General features: G+C 41.3%; 1 protein-coding gene across 5 annotated transcripts in view; it reads right to left on the bottom strand.

Moving 5' to 3' along the window:
• The window catches only part of nrxn2b (neurexin 2b), an 863,757-nt gene that overhangs the window by 461,562 nt on the left and 386,787 nt on the right, over positions 1-15,408 (bottom strand). For 4 of the 5 annotated variants that reach the window (XM_084156410.1, XM_084156411.1, XM_084156412.1 and 1 more), the window contains exon 7: positions 2,208-2,369. In XM_084156410.1, coding sequence (XP_084012536.1) covers positions 2,208-2,369 — 162 coding nt within the window. Of the gene's footprint in view, positions 1-2,207; positions 2,370-14,693; positions 14,739-15,408 lie in introns of all 5 variants that reach the window. The other variant, XM_084156413.1, reaches the window with a different exon arrangement.

Genomic DNA, 15,408 nt, shown 5'->3' on the forward strand with positions numbered 1-15,408 from the left:
TCTCTCCCTCTGTTTCTCTCCCTATGTTTCTCTCCCTATGTTTCTCTCCCTCTGTTTCTCTCCCTCTGTTTCTCTCCCTATGTTTCTCTCCCTCTGTTTCTCTCCCTCTGTTTCTCTCCCTCTGTTTCTCTCCCTATGTTTCTCTCCCTCTGTTTCTCTCCCTCTGTTTCTCTCCCTATGTTTCTCTCCCTATGTTTCTCTCCCTATGTTTCTCTCCCTATGTTTCTCTCCCTCTGTTTCTCTCCCTCTGTTTCTCTCCCTATGTTTCTCTCCCTCTGTTTCTCTCCCTATGTTTCTCTCCCTCTGTTTCTCTCCCTCTGTTTCTCTCCCTCTGTTTCTCTCCCTATGTTTCTCTCCCTCTGTTTCTCTCCCTATGTTTCTCTCCCTATGTTTCTCTCCCTCTGTTTCTCTCCCTCTGTTTCTCTACCTATGTTTCTCTCCCTCTGTTTCTCTCCCTCTGTTTCTCTCCCTATGTTTCTCTCCCTCTGTTTCTCTCCCTATGTTTCTCTCCCTCTGTTTCTCTCCCTCTGTTTCTCTCCCTATGTTTCTCTCCCTCTGTTTCTCTCCCTATGTTTCTCTCCCTATGTTTCTCTCCCTCTGTTTCTCTCCCTCTGTTTCTCTCCCTATGTTTCTCTCCCTCTGTTTCTCTCCCTATGTTTCTCTCCCTCTGTTTCTCTCCCTATGTTTCTCTCCCTATGTTTCTCTCCCTCTGTTTGTGAATTGATTGTTTAATCATCCTCATCAGTGCTGTTTTTCGGCATAAGCAACTTTAGGAAGTCAGTCGGCATAAGCAACTTTAGGAAGTCAGTCAGGATCTAAACTTACTGTTAGTTAGGATAGTAGAATACACAACGTGCAATTTATACATTTGGTAGTGCATCAGCAGTTTTCCTCTTGTTATATCGGTTACTGACCGTCACTCAATTAGCCCATGCCAGCTAACATTTTATAGATTGCTAGGTAAGTTAGACTAGCCAGATATCTAAACCTTGTATTCATCATGGCCGAATTACTGACCGGGCACGCAAGGCACGTGCCCAAGGGCCCTGACCTCTAGGGGACCCCAAATGATTTTGTTAGTCACTCTCACACATATCATATGAACGTTGCATAAGTCATGGCAAAATGTGTAGAATTGCAGGATATTTGCTTTTAAACTACACATGTTTCTCTCAACCCCATGGCAAATGTGTAGAATTGCAGGAAATGAGCTTTAAAAAGGCAACGTTTTCTCTCCGCCCCATGGCACAATGAGTAAAATCGCATTACATTTGTTTTAAAAGGTTCTCTACGCTGCCAAGAGGGGGGACAATAAAATGTTTTGCCCGTGAGGTGGGGGGGCCCCTCAACCAAATCTCGCTTAGGGCCCCCAAAAAGCTAGAAACGGCCCTGATCCTCATCTTCAGGAGACAGACTAGAAATGACTTTGGAGGATGAGTCCAAGAAGGAATTTTTCTGATAGCAACCAAAATAATGAAAATGTAATTGTAAGAGCATAATTAAGTTAGAGATGTGATTACTATATGATTCATTAAAACTGATGAAAAAGTAATAACTTATTCAAATCAGAGAACCTTTATGAGGAAATGAATTGGTGCCCTATTCCCAGTCCTTCCTATATAAGTCCTTAGGCATACCAGCGTATAATGTTTTAAATGGAGTGGTGTTTTTCTCATCTTGTTAAGTTGTGGCTTGGAGCCTTATTGGTGAGAAAAACTATTTCATACCAACTATGGTGACTTATCATTTTACTTCCTCTTAGAGTTAGGAGAATAACTCAGCATCTCTGAGAGAATATCCAGAATATTCATTGGGAACTTTTGATGCATCTACAAGCCTGTCTGACTCCGCCTACTCTCTCACACACACTGGCTCAGACGCAGAGAAATGACATCTGTGTAGACTGTTTGTGTACGCGAGCAAGTATGAGTGTGTGTGTGTGTGTGTGTGTGTGTGTGTGTGTGTGCGCGCATCACAGGCAGTCGGTGGTACCTTAATTGGGGCGGAAGGACTCATAGTAATGGCTGGAATGGAATAAATGGAATGGTATGGTGTTTGATACCATTCCATTCACTCCATCCCAGCCATTATTACGAGCCGTCCTCCCCTCAGCAGCCTCCTGTAGCGTACGTGTGTGTGTGGGTGCATGCATGCGTTTGTGTGTGTTTCCCTCCTCGATCCCAGTACTGAACCAGAGAGACACTCACGTCTTTAAGGCAGCCCATGAAGTTGTTGCTGACGGGTGATCCGGGCAGGTCTGCTGTATTGGGACTCCCCCCTATGTAGAAGAAGTCATCTGAGCCCAACATGGTGTAGTCCTCCTGGGTATAACCAGTAGTGGTCAAAATACCATCCACTGATATGGTCACCTGGTACAGGCACGGCCCAACAGAGACAGGTAGGTAGAGAGGGATAGATAGATGGAGCGAGACAAAAAAAAAGAGAGAAAGAATAGAGGAGTGGAGGAGGGGAAAGGAAAGGAAGAAGTTGGATTAAACACTGGCGGTAGGCGGGGCTGTCCCCTACGGTGTGGCGTTACTTGTTATCGATTGGTCGCGTGGGCGCAGCTCAGAGAGGAGTCGCTCGTGAGTGCAGTTGCTAGGGTTGACCACTGGGACGATGCTGTTTTCACTCTCTAGTAAAGTCTCAAGGGTACGACTAGTTTGTGCAAGTATGAATTGCATATTATTTGACCACTTAACAAACTAGACAACTGACAATATGACCTTGCAGAGTCAACCAACTGACAAACCTCAATGCTTGACTATTCGGTCTGCGTTCCAGTCGAACATAACCTCAATCAAGAGAATCGGGGGATAAAAATAACTTTATTTTAATATTTAAATGCCAAAAGTCATGTATTTTGTGTGAGGTTACGGGAGCGAGCAACGTCTTTGATCACTGACGGAGCGGAAACTGCCAGACGGAATCAAATGTACACCGCCAGGAGTCTGATGGAGGGGAGATAGCTCCAACTGAGAAAAAAGACATTGTTTTCCTTTCATGGAATGTAAAAGGCATCAACCGTCTGTTTTAAAGCTCCCTGAGGCCCTCTGGGGGAAGATTGTCAGCTTTTGCCAGAAAGGCGCCAGGCGCAAAGACATATTCATTCCCTCTTTCTACAGAATGTTAAGTCCTGGGTCTATTCATTAGTATTACAGAGACACCAGAGTATCCTTCAGTGCAGAGTCACTGAGTTGACCTTAATTTGATTATAGCAGAGTTGAGATGAGAGGGGGACTCTTTATCATGTAACACCAGGCCTCTGACTTAGGGTGGAGAAGAAAATCAGATATGAAGTCTGTCCAATTGAAGTTCCTATGCAGTGCGAATAGCTAAAAATACCCAATTTGCCTTGTAATGGACTTATACACTCAGTATACTACCATATCCGTTCAAAGACACTTAAATATTTTGTCTTGCCCATTCACCCTCTGAATGACACACATACACAATCCATGTCTCAATTGTCTCAAGGCTTAGAAATCCTTCTTTAACCGGTCTCCTCCCCTTCATCTACACTGATTGAAGTGAATTTAACAAGTGACATCATTAAGGGATCATAGTTTTCACATGGGTTCACCTGGTCAGTCTATGTCATGGACAGAGCAGGTGTTCTTAATGTTTTGTATACTCAGTGTATATTAGATGTGTTGTTTATAATTGAATGTACAACCATGACGCGTTTTAATCTAATCATGAAGGCGGGGAATAATGTTGAAGATCAAAGTCTTCTCTGATAATATCTGTTTTGTTGACTGAGGAACATTGTGAATGTGTTTGCCGTGGGTTGTGTGGAAACAGAGCAGTGTGTTGCCAAATGACTTGATTTGGTTTGGTTTTTACAGTCTGATACCAATTGATAGTGTAATTATACTAATAGTCCTGGCTAGAGTCCCTACTATGCTCTCCAATCTTTAATATGACATCTGTTGGTACCACACACAAACCAACAGCCATGCTCTGGGTTACTGTGAATAACATTACATTCCACAGTACAAATAGTTAATATTCGGTATATGGGTGGGACTTACTATTCTCCAATCCAGTGATATTTGGCTGTTTGGAGGGGGTAGAAAACAGGTGATTCTTTTATTCTGTATTTTCTCTTAATACAGTACCTGTATGTTGATTTTGATGAGCTATTGAAATGTGTTTTGTTGACACTTATAAATGTCCTCCATTTTCGATCAACTCACAGTACATTGTGTTCTTTAGAACATTTTTGGTCAAAAGATTTCTTTAGCAATGATTCATTCACCTGTCAAATACTTTAAACAGCTTCATATAGATAAATCAACCTTGACAACTGACGATTGACTGCTTTATAATAAAATGTTTCCCTAATCACAGTCAATAACAGACAAGTTGAGTACCAAACTTGGAATACCAACTAAGCTAAAACTCTATGACCATTCACCTTTTCTAATTTCAGCAACACCTCCAGCAACACCTCACACAATACCTATACAAATATGCCTGAGTTAAAAGTGAAAACAGTGCCGTAACCATGGTACCTTGTTCTTTTGAGGTCCTGAAAAGAACCCTGACAACAACTGCACTCCAAAGGTCTCGTCCCCAGCTAAGCGCTCTGCTATTCCTTTTTTTGTGTGGTTGTTTTCGTTTTTTGAAGTACTTCCCTCAAAACAGGGCAACCCATTTTTATGTCTGCTGTCACTACTTGAGGAAAATATATAGAGGCCAGTTTTGGTTGTGCTTATAGGAGATGTGGAAGAGGTGGTGGTGGAGGCAGAGGTGGGAACATCCCTGGTCATCCTGGGGGGCAGGGCTGTCAATATGTTTGCCTGAGGGCCACTTCTCTGGAGGGGGAGGGGTCCTGTGGGGGGGAAGAGACTGAGGGTAGAGGAAGGTCAACGTTACTGCATCTACCGGCTATAAGTCTTTAGAGAAGCAGCCACGACTGGCCCAAGTGATTCCAAGTACAAGTGATCGCAACACACGCTAATCAAAACCGGGGATCCATTGCATTCCAAGTTCTCGATCCACTCACTCTCATAACACAACCTCTTCTTGGCTGCTAGAGTCCATAAAATTGGGGGCAATCCACGGAACTCTGTTTGAACCCCTTTCTATGACAGAATAAGATACCAACTGCAGCAGTTAAGTCACAGTTGGCAGCGGGCCCTGTGTGTTTAGCTGTGTGGTGGTTGGTGGTTGGTGATACAGCGCTACGCTAGCCTGGCACTGGGTCCAGTATTTAACATCATTAGCGGGCCATTAATGGAGGGAGTGTCAGCCAGCTGCCAGCCACCTGTGAGGATTCCAACTGAAAGAGGGAAAATGGGAGATTAGCACTGGTTTTGGGCCCCATCCCTCTCTCTCTCTCTCTCTCTCTCTCTCTCTCCCTACCTCCCTTCGTTCTGCCTGCCCTTCTATATTCCGAGCCTCTCAGATCACCCATTGACACACATTGATACAAGAAATAGTAACAAGAAGTAATTTCACTGTAGTCTTCATTCAACTACCTTTTCAAAAATACTAAGTGCCCTCCTGGCAATCTACTTACATTTACTATGCTGCTAATTGTTCAAATTTGGTTATCCCCATTTGTCCAGGTGGCAAGATAATGAGTTGAATCAGGTGATCTGGCTTTTGCAAAAGTCTGAAGAATATGAATCTTTCCATGGACTTGAGCAAGATAATAAAATGTCCAATGACCAAAACGAACAACATGGCTAATAATCAAGGGAGTGTCTAGGGCGTATTGGGAGTGCTACCGTACTCTAGTGAGTTAGGTATGGCCTCAGTCTTCAGCCCCACTGAATAGTGTTGTCTGGCATGATGTTGCTGGTGGTTGCATCATCTTCCACCGGCCGTCATCATTCACTGGCCTGAGACTAAATGGTGATGATAACATCACAGCTCGCCGCTGGTTCAAAGTCCTTAGTTGCCTCAGATGCCCCTGAACCAGACAGTAGGATGGGGAAGCTTGAGAAACAACAGCCCCACAATGTCTGCCTAAACTGTATAACACATTTGACTTCAAGCTTTTTTGTATTATTTCATTATTTGATAAATAATCCAACTTTAAAATACGACTAGAGAGAATATGCCTGGATATTGCTCTTGTTTTTTGTTTTGTTTTTGTATTTCCAACACTCAAACACTTGGAAGGATTGTGTTGTACATAGGTAGCATTTTTTATGGAATCCAACAGCTCTTTCCTACACAGTGCAGTCAGCCCCTTTCTTTACCTGACCTAAAAAGAGATGGAACAGTCAACACTGTCACCATCACAAGCTGGACTCACCACCTGTGCAACCTCTCTCTTTCTCTCTCTCTCTCTCTCTCTTTCTCTCTCTCTCTCTCTCTCTGACAGGCAAACACACACATGCCGCACATGAAAACACACACACAATTTCAATCTTTGAAAGGGTAGACTGTGAGCTGACTACCCATAATGAAAGTCATAATAGGAGTCTTTGTTGTACTTTATGTAAAACCTTGTTAGGATAAAATCATATTGACGTTTTAAACAAGAATGAAACAAGCCCATTAGACGAATGGCGCGCCAATCAAAGTCAGCTCAACTTCTCAAAGTGCTGCCAAACATCCAATTAGGGTGGCTAACACTCCACTTTACCTTGAACAAGGCCCAAGGCTTTTGTGCTGACACCAGCATTACATGGTAAAGCCTGTTTATACTGTATATCACAGGTGGACTGAATCATGTCTTAATGGCTTATGGGCTACAAGCCCTGATATTGGAGGCTTAGGGGCACGCTTTAGAGGTAACACCTGGCACGGCACCAGACAGGATGTCAGGATGTGTCAAGGCAACAGTGACTACAAGGTAATACCACCAATGTTTCATTGAGAAGAAAGCAATGGGCTAAGGACGAGAGAGAAAAAGGTTTCTGAAGGGTTTTATTGGCTCTTTCTCTACCGCTTTCCTCTCTGTCAACATTAAAGGATTGGATCCAGATTATAGCCAATGACAATCCATTATACTGTAGGTATGTCAGAGAACCAAACTTTTTTAAAGGTATATTCTATAATCCGTGAATACATACTGTATGATCAGCTTTCCTAATGCTGGAATTGAGAAGGAAAGCATCCATTGAGGACAGTGCAGAATCAGCTAAGCCATTTTCACAGAGCTGCACCATAAGCTAGAAGCCCTTGCTCTTTTACCAATGATTTCTGAAAATGCAGACAATGCACTTTGTGTACTCTTAAAACGGGTGGAATGGAGTGGGTCGCTATAGTGTAATTGAGTAAGAACAGATACTCTGATGCTCTCAACCCAGAGGTAATGCATTTAGATTAAGGCGTACTTGCTTTTACACAGAAAGTTTCCTTTTAAAGCAATAATATTACATATTTTGCGATTTTACATCTAAAATAGACTAGCCATAGTGAATTATACACCCTCTTGGAGTGGTGCAATGTTTAGTGTAGTTATCCTACTTAAACTGTGTTGACTTCAATGTTGATTCTCTTGAAAAGTGTGCAAGGATATCATTCAGGGTGTGATATCATGCTTAAATTTCCTCACGTATCCTATTATATTGCAGAAGACATTGGAAATGGATCTGGGAGATATAGTGAAAGGGTGCATCCTGAGGTTTGTGATGGTGGGAAATTACCTGCTTTCCATTTAAATTGCTCAGCCAGTGTATTTATTTACATACTGTAACATGTAAAAGAAATGAAACTGGTTGGCATGCAGAAAAGGATTGAAGGACTCTGGGTAAGCAAGTAAAAACAGGACACATCCACAACTATATCGTTACTGCATGAAGCATGATATAGGACAGTGGTTGGCAACCTTTGTTTCAGCCCAGCTGTAACATGCCCTTAACTATTTAACTACCATTGCTGTCAATTTGATGATTTGAGGATCAGTAGAATATGTGTATGCGTGCTGGACTGGAACCAATGTATGCCCACCCTGCAAGCTAGATAAGACCGATAAATATGTCATCCAGATACGAATTTGTGATTTGATTCTGGGTTGCAGATGATGCTGCAAAATTTCACCCGCTTTTGGTAAAAGTTTCCATCTTGTTGTCACTGGACCAAAGTAACACATATGGGTAGAAATTGAGCACCTTGTCAACCCTAGAGATAATTATACCATACTGATGTATTGGAACCAGGGCAATTCCTGTTCCTCTTTTATTTACATTTAAAAATGCTTTGACAGCTCATTCCTTCTCATGCCAAACTAACTGTGCTCCTCAGCACCGAATATATTATATATAACCTCCTCAATAACACTATAGTAATGCTGCAACCCGCCATTCCATTTAATCCGACAATAGACTAAGCGCTATGTAATTGATTCCCATTACTCAACCGCAATTCCCCTTATAAAACAAAGCATGCAGTTCCAGCTTCGTAAGTATCTAGCCTGCGAATCAAAGGAATGGGGAGACATAAATCCTAACGCGGTTGATACACAGTGTTTTGTTATGCCTCTTTGCAGCGTAGCCGGGTCTTTTGATCGGCACATTGTGTGGCATTCTAAACTGGCTGTAATGACCTGCTGTGAGGACATTGTTCTGAGGACAAATCGGAGTGCTGTCCGATCCATTTCTTAGTATCGTTTCAAACTGGAAAATTAACGCTACATGCGGCTGTTTACGTAACGTTTATTCCAAAAAAGCAATATCTTATTGTACATTATATCACATTGAGATGCCAAAAAGCATCCTGCTAGTTTCTAATCCGATGGTATAATCAGTATTTCATATTTTGTAGGCCAGCAATGAAGTAATTTAATGAGGGTAGGAAGCTATATAGAGGTAGAGGATTAAATTAATGTTAGTCTACTATCTAGCTGAGAATTTGGTACAAACCCCTTTCTGGCAAGCACGCACACACACACACACACACAAAAAGAGAGAGCGACAGAGAGACAGAGACAGAGAAAGAGAGAGAGAGAGAGAGAGAGAGAGAGAGAGAGAGAGAGAGAGAGAGAGAGAGAGAGAGAGAGAGAGAGAGAGAGAGAGAGAGAGAGAGAGAGAGAGATAGAGAGAGAGAGAGACAGAGAGGGAGAGAGAGAGAGAGAGAGAGAGAGAGAGAGAGAGAGAGAGAGAGAGCTCCTATTCCTAACCCTCATTACAGGACACAGCCAACTCAAATCCCTCCAAAGCACTGTAGATAGGAGGGTGTGATCTCTGCTGTGTGGTATGTGTCCCTCTCATCCCTGCCAAAGCCCTGATAGAAGCTGTTTACACTCATAGGGCCAGAGCAGGGATTGGCTCTGCCACAAGGTCACAACGTGAACTGCTATTGGTAAACAGAACAGTCTCATTCAGACCTTCATCTTATTGCCAAGTGAAGGAAAGGGATGGTATACTGTCTAACGCCTCATTTATTTTTAATTAAACCCATTCTCTGGCAATAGACAGTGTGGCTGTATGGAAAAAGCACCCATTGATTTGGACCAAATGGGTCAGTGAACCACACACCATGCAATACTGGACTAGTAAGCCAAGAGGTAACTCTACACTGTGGATTTCTAGCTTAGTCTATTCCAACTCAGGATGTTACATTTACAGCCCTGTTGTTTGGCTGGCTATGGGAGACCTCTGGAGTGCAGTTCAGTGTTGTGCTATAATAGCACGGCCTGTGGTGTGCTTGGCTGAGTGTGTCACTGGCTCATTGACCGTGCTGGGCTCTGTGACACTGAGCCACCGCCAGAGAGTTCTCTACTGGATACCCTCTCATCATCCAGTAGATGGGTCCCCTGTAGCTCAGTTGGTAGAGCATGGTGTTTGCAACGCCAGGGTTGTGGGTTCGTTTCCCACGGGGGGGCCAGTATGAAAATGTATGCACTCACTAACTGTAAGTCGCTCTGGATAAGAGCGTCTGCTAAATGACTAAAATCTAAATCATGTCAGCATCAGGGACCTACCTGGACAAGGAGCTATAACATACACACATACACACACACACACACACACACAAACACACACACACATACCGTGTCAGAGAGAACACCAGGTGAAGCACCCTAAGTGGCTCCTCTACTGCCTACATTGATTTCCTATGGTCTGGCATAGCTCTGGCTTCTGACTGTAAAAATAGTCTGGAACAAATCCTGGAAACTCAAGAGAGGGACTGCATACTTGCATAGGAAAGTGCATCAAAGTGAAGCCATGCAGGCTCTCTTGGATAGTGGGACTGGGGCGGCATTGTTGTACTGACAGTTTAGCCACTGTATTCCCAGTATGGAAAGTGTCGGAACAATAGAGTGTATAAGCTTCATGTTCCTGGAAACACATGCACACCCCATTTCAAATGGATATAGCGCTCTATGATCCACTCATGCTTAAAGTAAGTAATCATGTAACTTTATTTTCTCAGAGGCAGTGGTGAGTTGTTTGGTTCACCTTTACTTTCACCTTACTACTATAACGCGTAACTTTTTCTGAAGTCACTACTGTAACTTATCTGCTACACACTGTTTGGAGGTGGTGCAACACATTCAAGTTTCTAACCACTTCAGGTAGCTAACCACTTTTAACAGTTCATTGAGGACAACATTGTAAATGTGTTTTTGGTTTAGCATGCACAGAAATTGACAATCTTACCTTGAAAGTAAATCACTTACCTGACTGAAGTGCAGGTCTTTTAGCTAATCATTTCTTACTACTTACCTTTAGAGTTTTTAACTGTTTGAGGAGGCAAACATCATAAAGTCCACATTGACAATTTTCAAGCAAAGTTAGTTATCAGTGTTGAATACACATTTCACATACAGTGCAGTATTAGTCAAATGCAGGGCAAATGAAATGCTTCTCAAATACATCATCCAAAGAAAACGGTTTTCATTGGTCTGCGAACGCAAACAGCCACACGTTCCATGATGACCCCCTTTGACCCCTCGCCCTAAGACAGGTCGAAGGAGGGTGGGGGGTCTGAGCAGAGAGAGGGGTTCTGTTCCTCTTACAGGTGGCTGGCAGCTGGACTGGACAACTAGCAGTGACTGAACTCAGTGAGAAAGTCTTCAGCCATCAATACGGAGCCTTTAGCTCTGAGGGCTAATCCAACTGATGCCTTCAATTACTCTACGAACCCTGGGTTAGTGAGAGGAGGGTTATGGGGGCTGGGGGACGTGAAGGGAGCGCAAGGGGGCAGAGGAGGGGCAGGGGAAACTAGTTTGAGACCATTCCCGAGTCTTAATAAAGGATGGAGAGAGGAGAGTTTTAGTTGTGTGTTTGGCAGTTAAGGAGTGGGGTTGGAGGGTGAACGGTTAGTGCTTTAGTAAGTAGGGGAGAGTCAGACACAAAAATGGTTGTTAGTACAGTTACAACAAAGGTTTGATTCATACAGTAGTATTAGTAACAAATTGTTTTAGTAATAGTAGTAGTAGAAGTAGTAGTAAAACAAATAGGAGGAGTCTTTAAAGTCCTCTGCAATTTGATTTGACCAACCAGATCAGATTTTCGGACTGAATGCGTGTTATTTTTGTGACAAGGGCTTGTTTTGGTTAAGAAGAAACAAAATGATTCCATCCAAGCTAATAAGGTGGACATGAGCCATGCACTGAATGCCTGGGTGACAACATGGAATATTAAAGGAGTAGCCCATCAGAAAAAACAAACATGAACCAACAGACGCAACAATCAAACCAACCCCCCCAAAAAACTATTTGAGAGGAGGCGGCAATGGGAAAAGGGAAAACCAAACAAAATGGCAGAGGGCACCACTTCTACACCAGACGAATGGCAAAGGAAAAGGCTATGAGGTTAAGGGTGATATTAGGACAAGAACGCCAAAGGAAAGAACACCCATCTAGACACGCGTGCAGACTGGCACGCGCTGGGCTAGAGCAGCGAAGACAACTTTTGGTTAGGATGCAGATGTCTATGATGCTAGCCAGAAAAAAACAGCATGCAAACAGGGTGCATGATTCAAACCAAAATGAATGGTAATATACGATGAGGGAACAAAACCGATGTAACAACCACAAATGTATGTAGTCAACGGAAAAGGGAGAGGGTTTTAAAGAACTGGAAAATCTAAGTGAGGGAAAAAGGCTTCCACTGTCAAAGGTGAATAGAAAGGCGAATGTAACATTCAAATACCTCAATCTAAGAGCTATATGAAATCCCTTGATTTCAATCTCATTCTATTTGTGTGCATGTGCTAATAACTAGCAGGTGCCAGCTGCTAACAAACATCCCCTACATATCCCTTCCTTATTTTATAGGTATAAACACACATTGCCACTAATGGCAAAGTGACTCTGAACATACACCTACTGGAGTTTGATTGATTGAGTAATTTACAGTAGTTATGAAACCCATAACTGGTTGGAATAACAATAGTCTCAGGCTCGTTCTTTGTTTTGGTATTCCGTAGGCTAGCTTTTCCCCTATGGTTTGCTTCCACACCCACTCAGGTGCTGTTGTGATGGATGGCTCACACAACCTTCTGTAGGCAACACTCCTCTAGTCACCTAGAAAATGAAAAGCCGTTCCCCCTCTTATTTTTTCCTTTTTTCTTCTTTTTTTTCTAGCAAGGTAAGGAGTGAGGTCGTATTATTTGTTTTAGTAAGTAATACAATTAAATAAAAAAGTTAATCAAAAGAAAACAAAACCCTAAAATAACAGGGGTGGCTAGAGAGTTATGTGGCCATACAGATAATATTAGAATGATTGATATATGTATGTATATATATATATATATATATATATATATATATATATTAGCCATTATATATACATATATGCTTTAATGTAATTGGTTTATAAAAAAATAAAATAAAAATATAAGGGGGGTCAACTCTTACATGCATGGGGTGAGGCCAGTAAACTCAGAGGTAACAGAGTTAGTGTTAGTGATGGAAACAGTAGATCGGACACAGTTGAAACATTCCAAGAGATATCCCCCTACGTGTTATGCAACAATACTGGGGAGAGCAGAACCCACGTTTTTATTTAATTGTGCAAATCCAGTGACAGGAAGTAAGAAACTAGCCAACTATAGCTACCTGGAAAGGTCAAACAGAACATAATCTCTTTCACTATCTGTTCCATTATGGGTGCTAATCTATGAAGATCTGTGAAATAATTTACTATTGACTAGTTTAATGTCCTTGACTCTAACATGTAAACAACACTCATATTCCACACTTAAAAAACAGAATATGAAAAATGTCTGAAATATAAGATGTCTACACAAATGTTATACTTGAAAGAAAATAATGTACTGTAAATGAGATCTTAATTTCTTCCCTAGAGTTTTCAACAGTTTTTTGGTAAGAAACAAGTAGTGTTAATTGTGTCATTTACACTAGTGCATGGCAATGCTGTAATTCAACAAAATTGCTTATGTAAAGCAATGAAAATGGTATCCTTCTGGGGCATGAAAATAAAAAAAATGGCACGAATTAAAGAAAGGTCTTCTAACAAAACAACCACATCAGTATACATACGCCGACCAGCCTCTGATACTCTCCTTTCACATTTTGTCCATTCTATCCTATTTCCTTTAGCAAACCTGCAGCAACACTGTCTTTGTTGTCCTGACTCCTAACAGTCTGGTTATACACAAGAAAGCCTTATTGGCGGACAAGGGGACAATATTTACCATTCATAGACAATGGCATTTAATTAGGCTGGGTGTTGAGAGTCTAGGTATGGGCTCAGAGCTGATCCAGCTCAGTCGTAAATCACACTATAGATCTAATGGGATCGGGTCTTCATTTGAGGCCCTGCTTTACGGCCTGACCTCCTGCCACTAAATAAGGAGGTGTATATACGGACCTGAACTATTAATGTTTGAGTGGGAACCATAGGTCTTGGCACATGCAGCCTCACCTGTGGCAAACTATCAAAATGGATGTCTTTATGCAGCTGGCATTTACCTCTTGCTCTCGTAAAATGAAGACAGAATCAATGTTGTTTTACAAGCTGTACTTCTGGATATATTCATCTGCTGCAGTGCATTCTCGACAAAACCCGTAGATAGTTGCCGAAGGAATAGGTTGAACAATTTAAATCTTAACAATATTAGTGCTGTCAACTAGGTTGGCTTAGTTTTTTAAATATATTTTGTTGCAGTCAATTTAGAAGTCTACTAGGTTAGTCTAGTTGAATAGTATTCTGTTTTAGTAGATCGACAAATATTCAAACTTTCTAACACTAAAGACATAGGTCATCTAGTTTCAGACATAGTAGAATACTATCCAAATGGCCCTAGTTCTTAATACCTGCCACTGGGGTTGTAATAGTAGGGGTATTTCTCTGTCAATGGAGTCCGCTATGTACGTTCACTTCAAGTACGCTTGTTGAAAGAAAATTAATAGGGGGGAAAACTCAAGTAAATCATAACTTTTTTGGATAGATTTTGTCATAGTCAATTCAGAAGTTGCTATCTTTCTTGAAAAATAATTCTTTATTTCTTCATACGGATAGTGTTTGAGGAAAACAAAAACAAATAAAAGGGAAAAAAAATCTAAGTAACAATTGTATCATTTTAGGACAGACCTCTTTCAGTGGATAGGTAAAAATGTTGGAAGGAAGGGAGGAATTTTGGATGGTAAAAAGTGGTAACAAACATAAAGAAGTAAAAGAAAGACGAATAGAGGTGATTTTTTTTCAGCTACCTTGGAATCGATGGAAGTTTGTATTTTCAGTAAGAGCAAACGGAATAGAAAGAGGTAACGGAAACCCAGGGCAAACCAAAGTAAAGACAATTAGAATGATATCTACCATATAATGCAGTTTGTTTACCATAGCGTGTCCAATGCCTGCGTGCTTCAGGAGAAAACAGGGGAAGGAGAAAGAAAAAAAAAGAATGACAAACCGTGAACTCAATAAAGGACACTTCAAAAACGAAAAAAATTAATAAAGGAGATTTCGTCTTTTTGAGAAAAAAAATACAGGTTAATTTGAGAATAGGCGATAATAAAGCAACCAATCAATCCTTAAAATGTCAAAAAATAAATAAAATAGGCTTTCTTTTCTTTTCTTTTTTCAATATCATACAAATCATCCAAATAAAGAAATAAAGAAAGTAATTGGGAAAGTTTTTTTTTTCTTCGTGTTAAAGGGTTGTTCAAAAATAAAAGAGATAAACAATATCAATATATTTGTTAGTACGTAAGTTCGCAAGTTAAGTAGAAAAAAGAACAGATGACTCACATTCCGTGAATGACACAATGTTAGTTGTAAGAACTAAAAGGTAAAGGAAAACCAAATCACAAAAGAAAATAATAAATTGGAGAATTCTGAAGCTTTTTGTTAGTAAAAAGACAAGAGTTAGCAAATAAATTTTCACATAGAGGGGTTGGGGGCAGATTGGGGGTGGGGCTTGTTTCTGAGTGGGGAAGGGAATGAAGGAAAAGCAGTTCAGTATTAGTAGTAACCCCTTCTGGCTAGTCTTGGCTGTGGGCGTGGCTGGTAGGAGGGACAAGCTCCTTAGAAT

This window comes from Coregonus lavaretus (assembly GCF_964263955.1).
Source record: "Coregonus lavaretus genome assembly, chromosome: 39".
Taxonomy (NCBI): Eukaryota; Metazoa; Chordata; class Actinopteri; order Salmoniformes; family Salmonidae; genus Coregonus; species Coregonus lavaretus.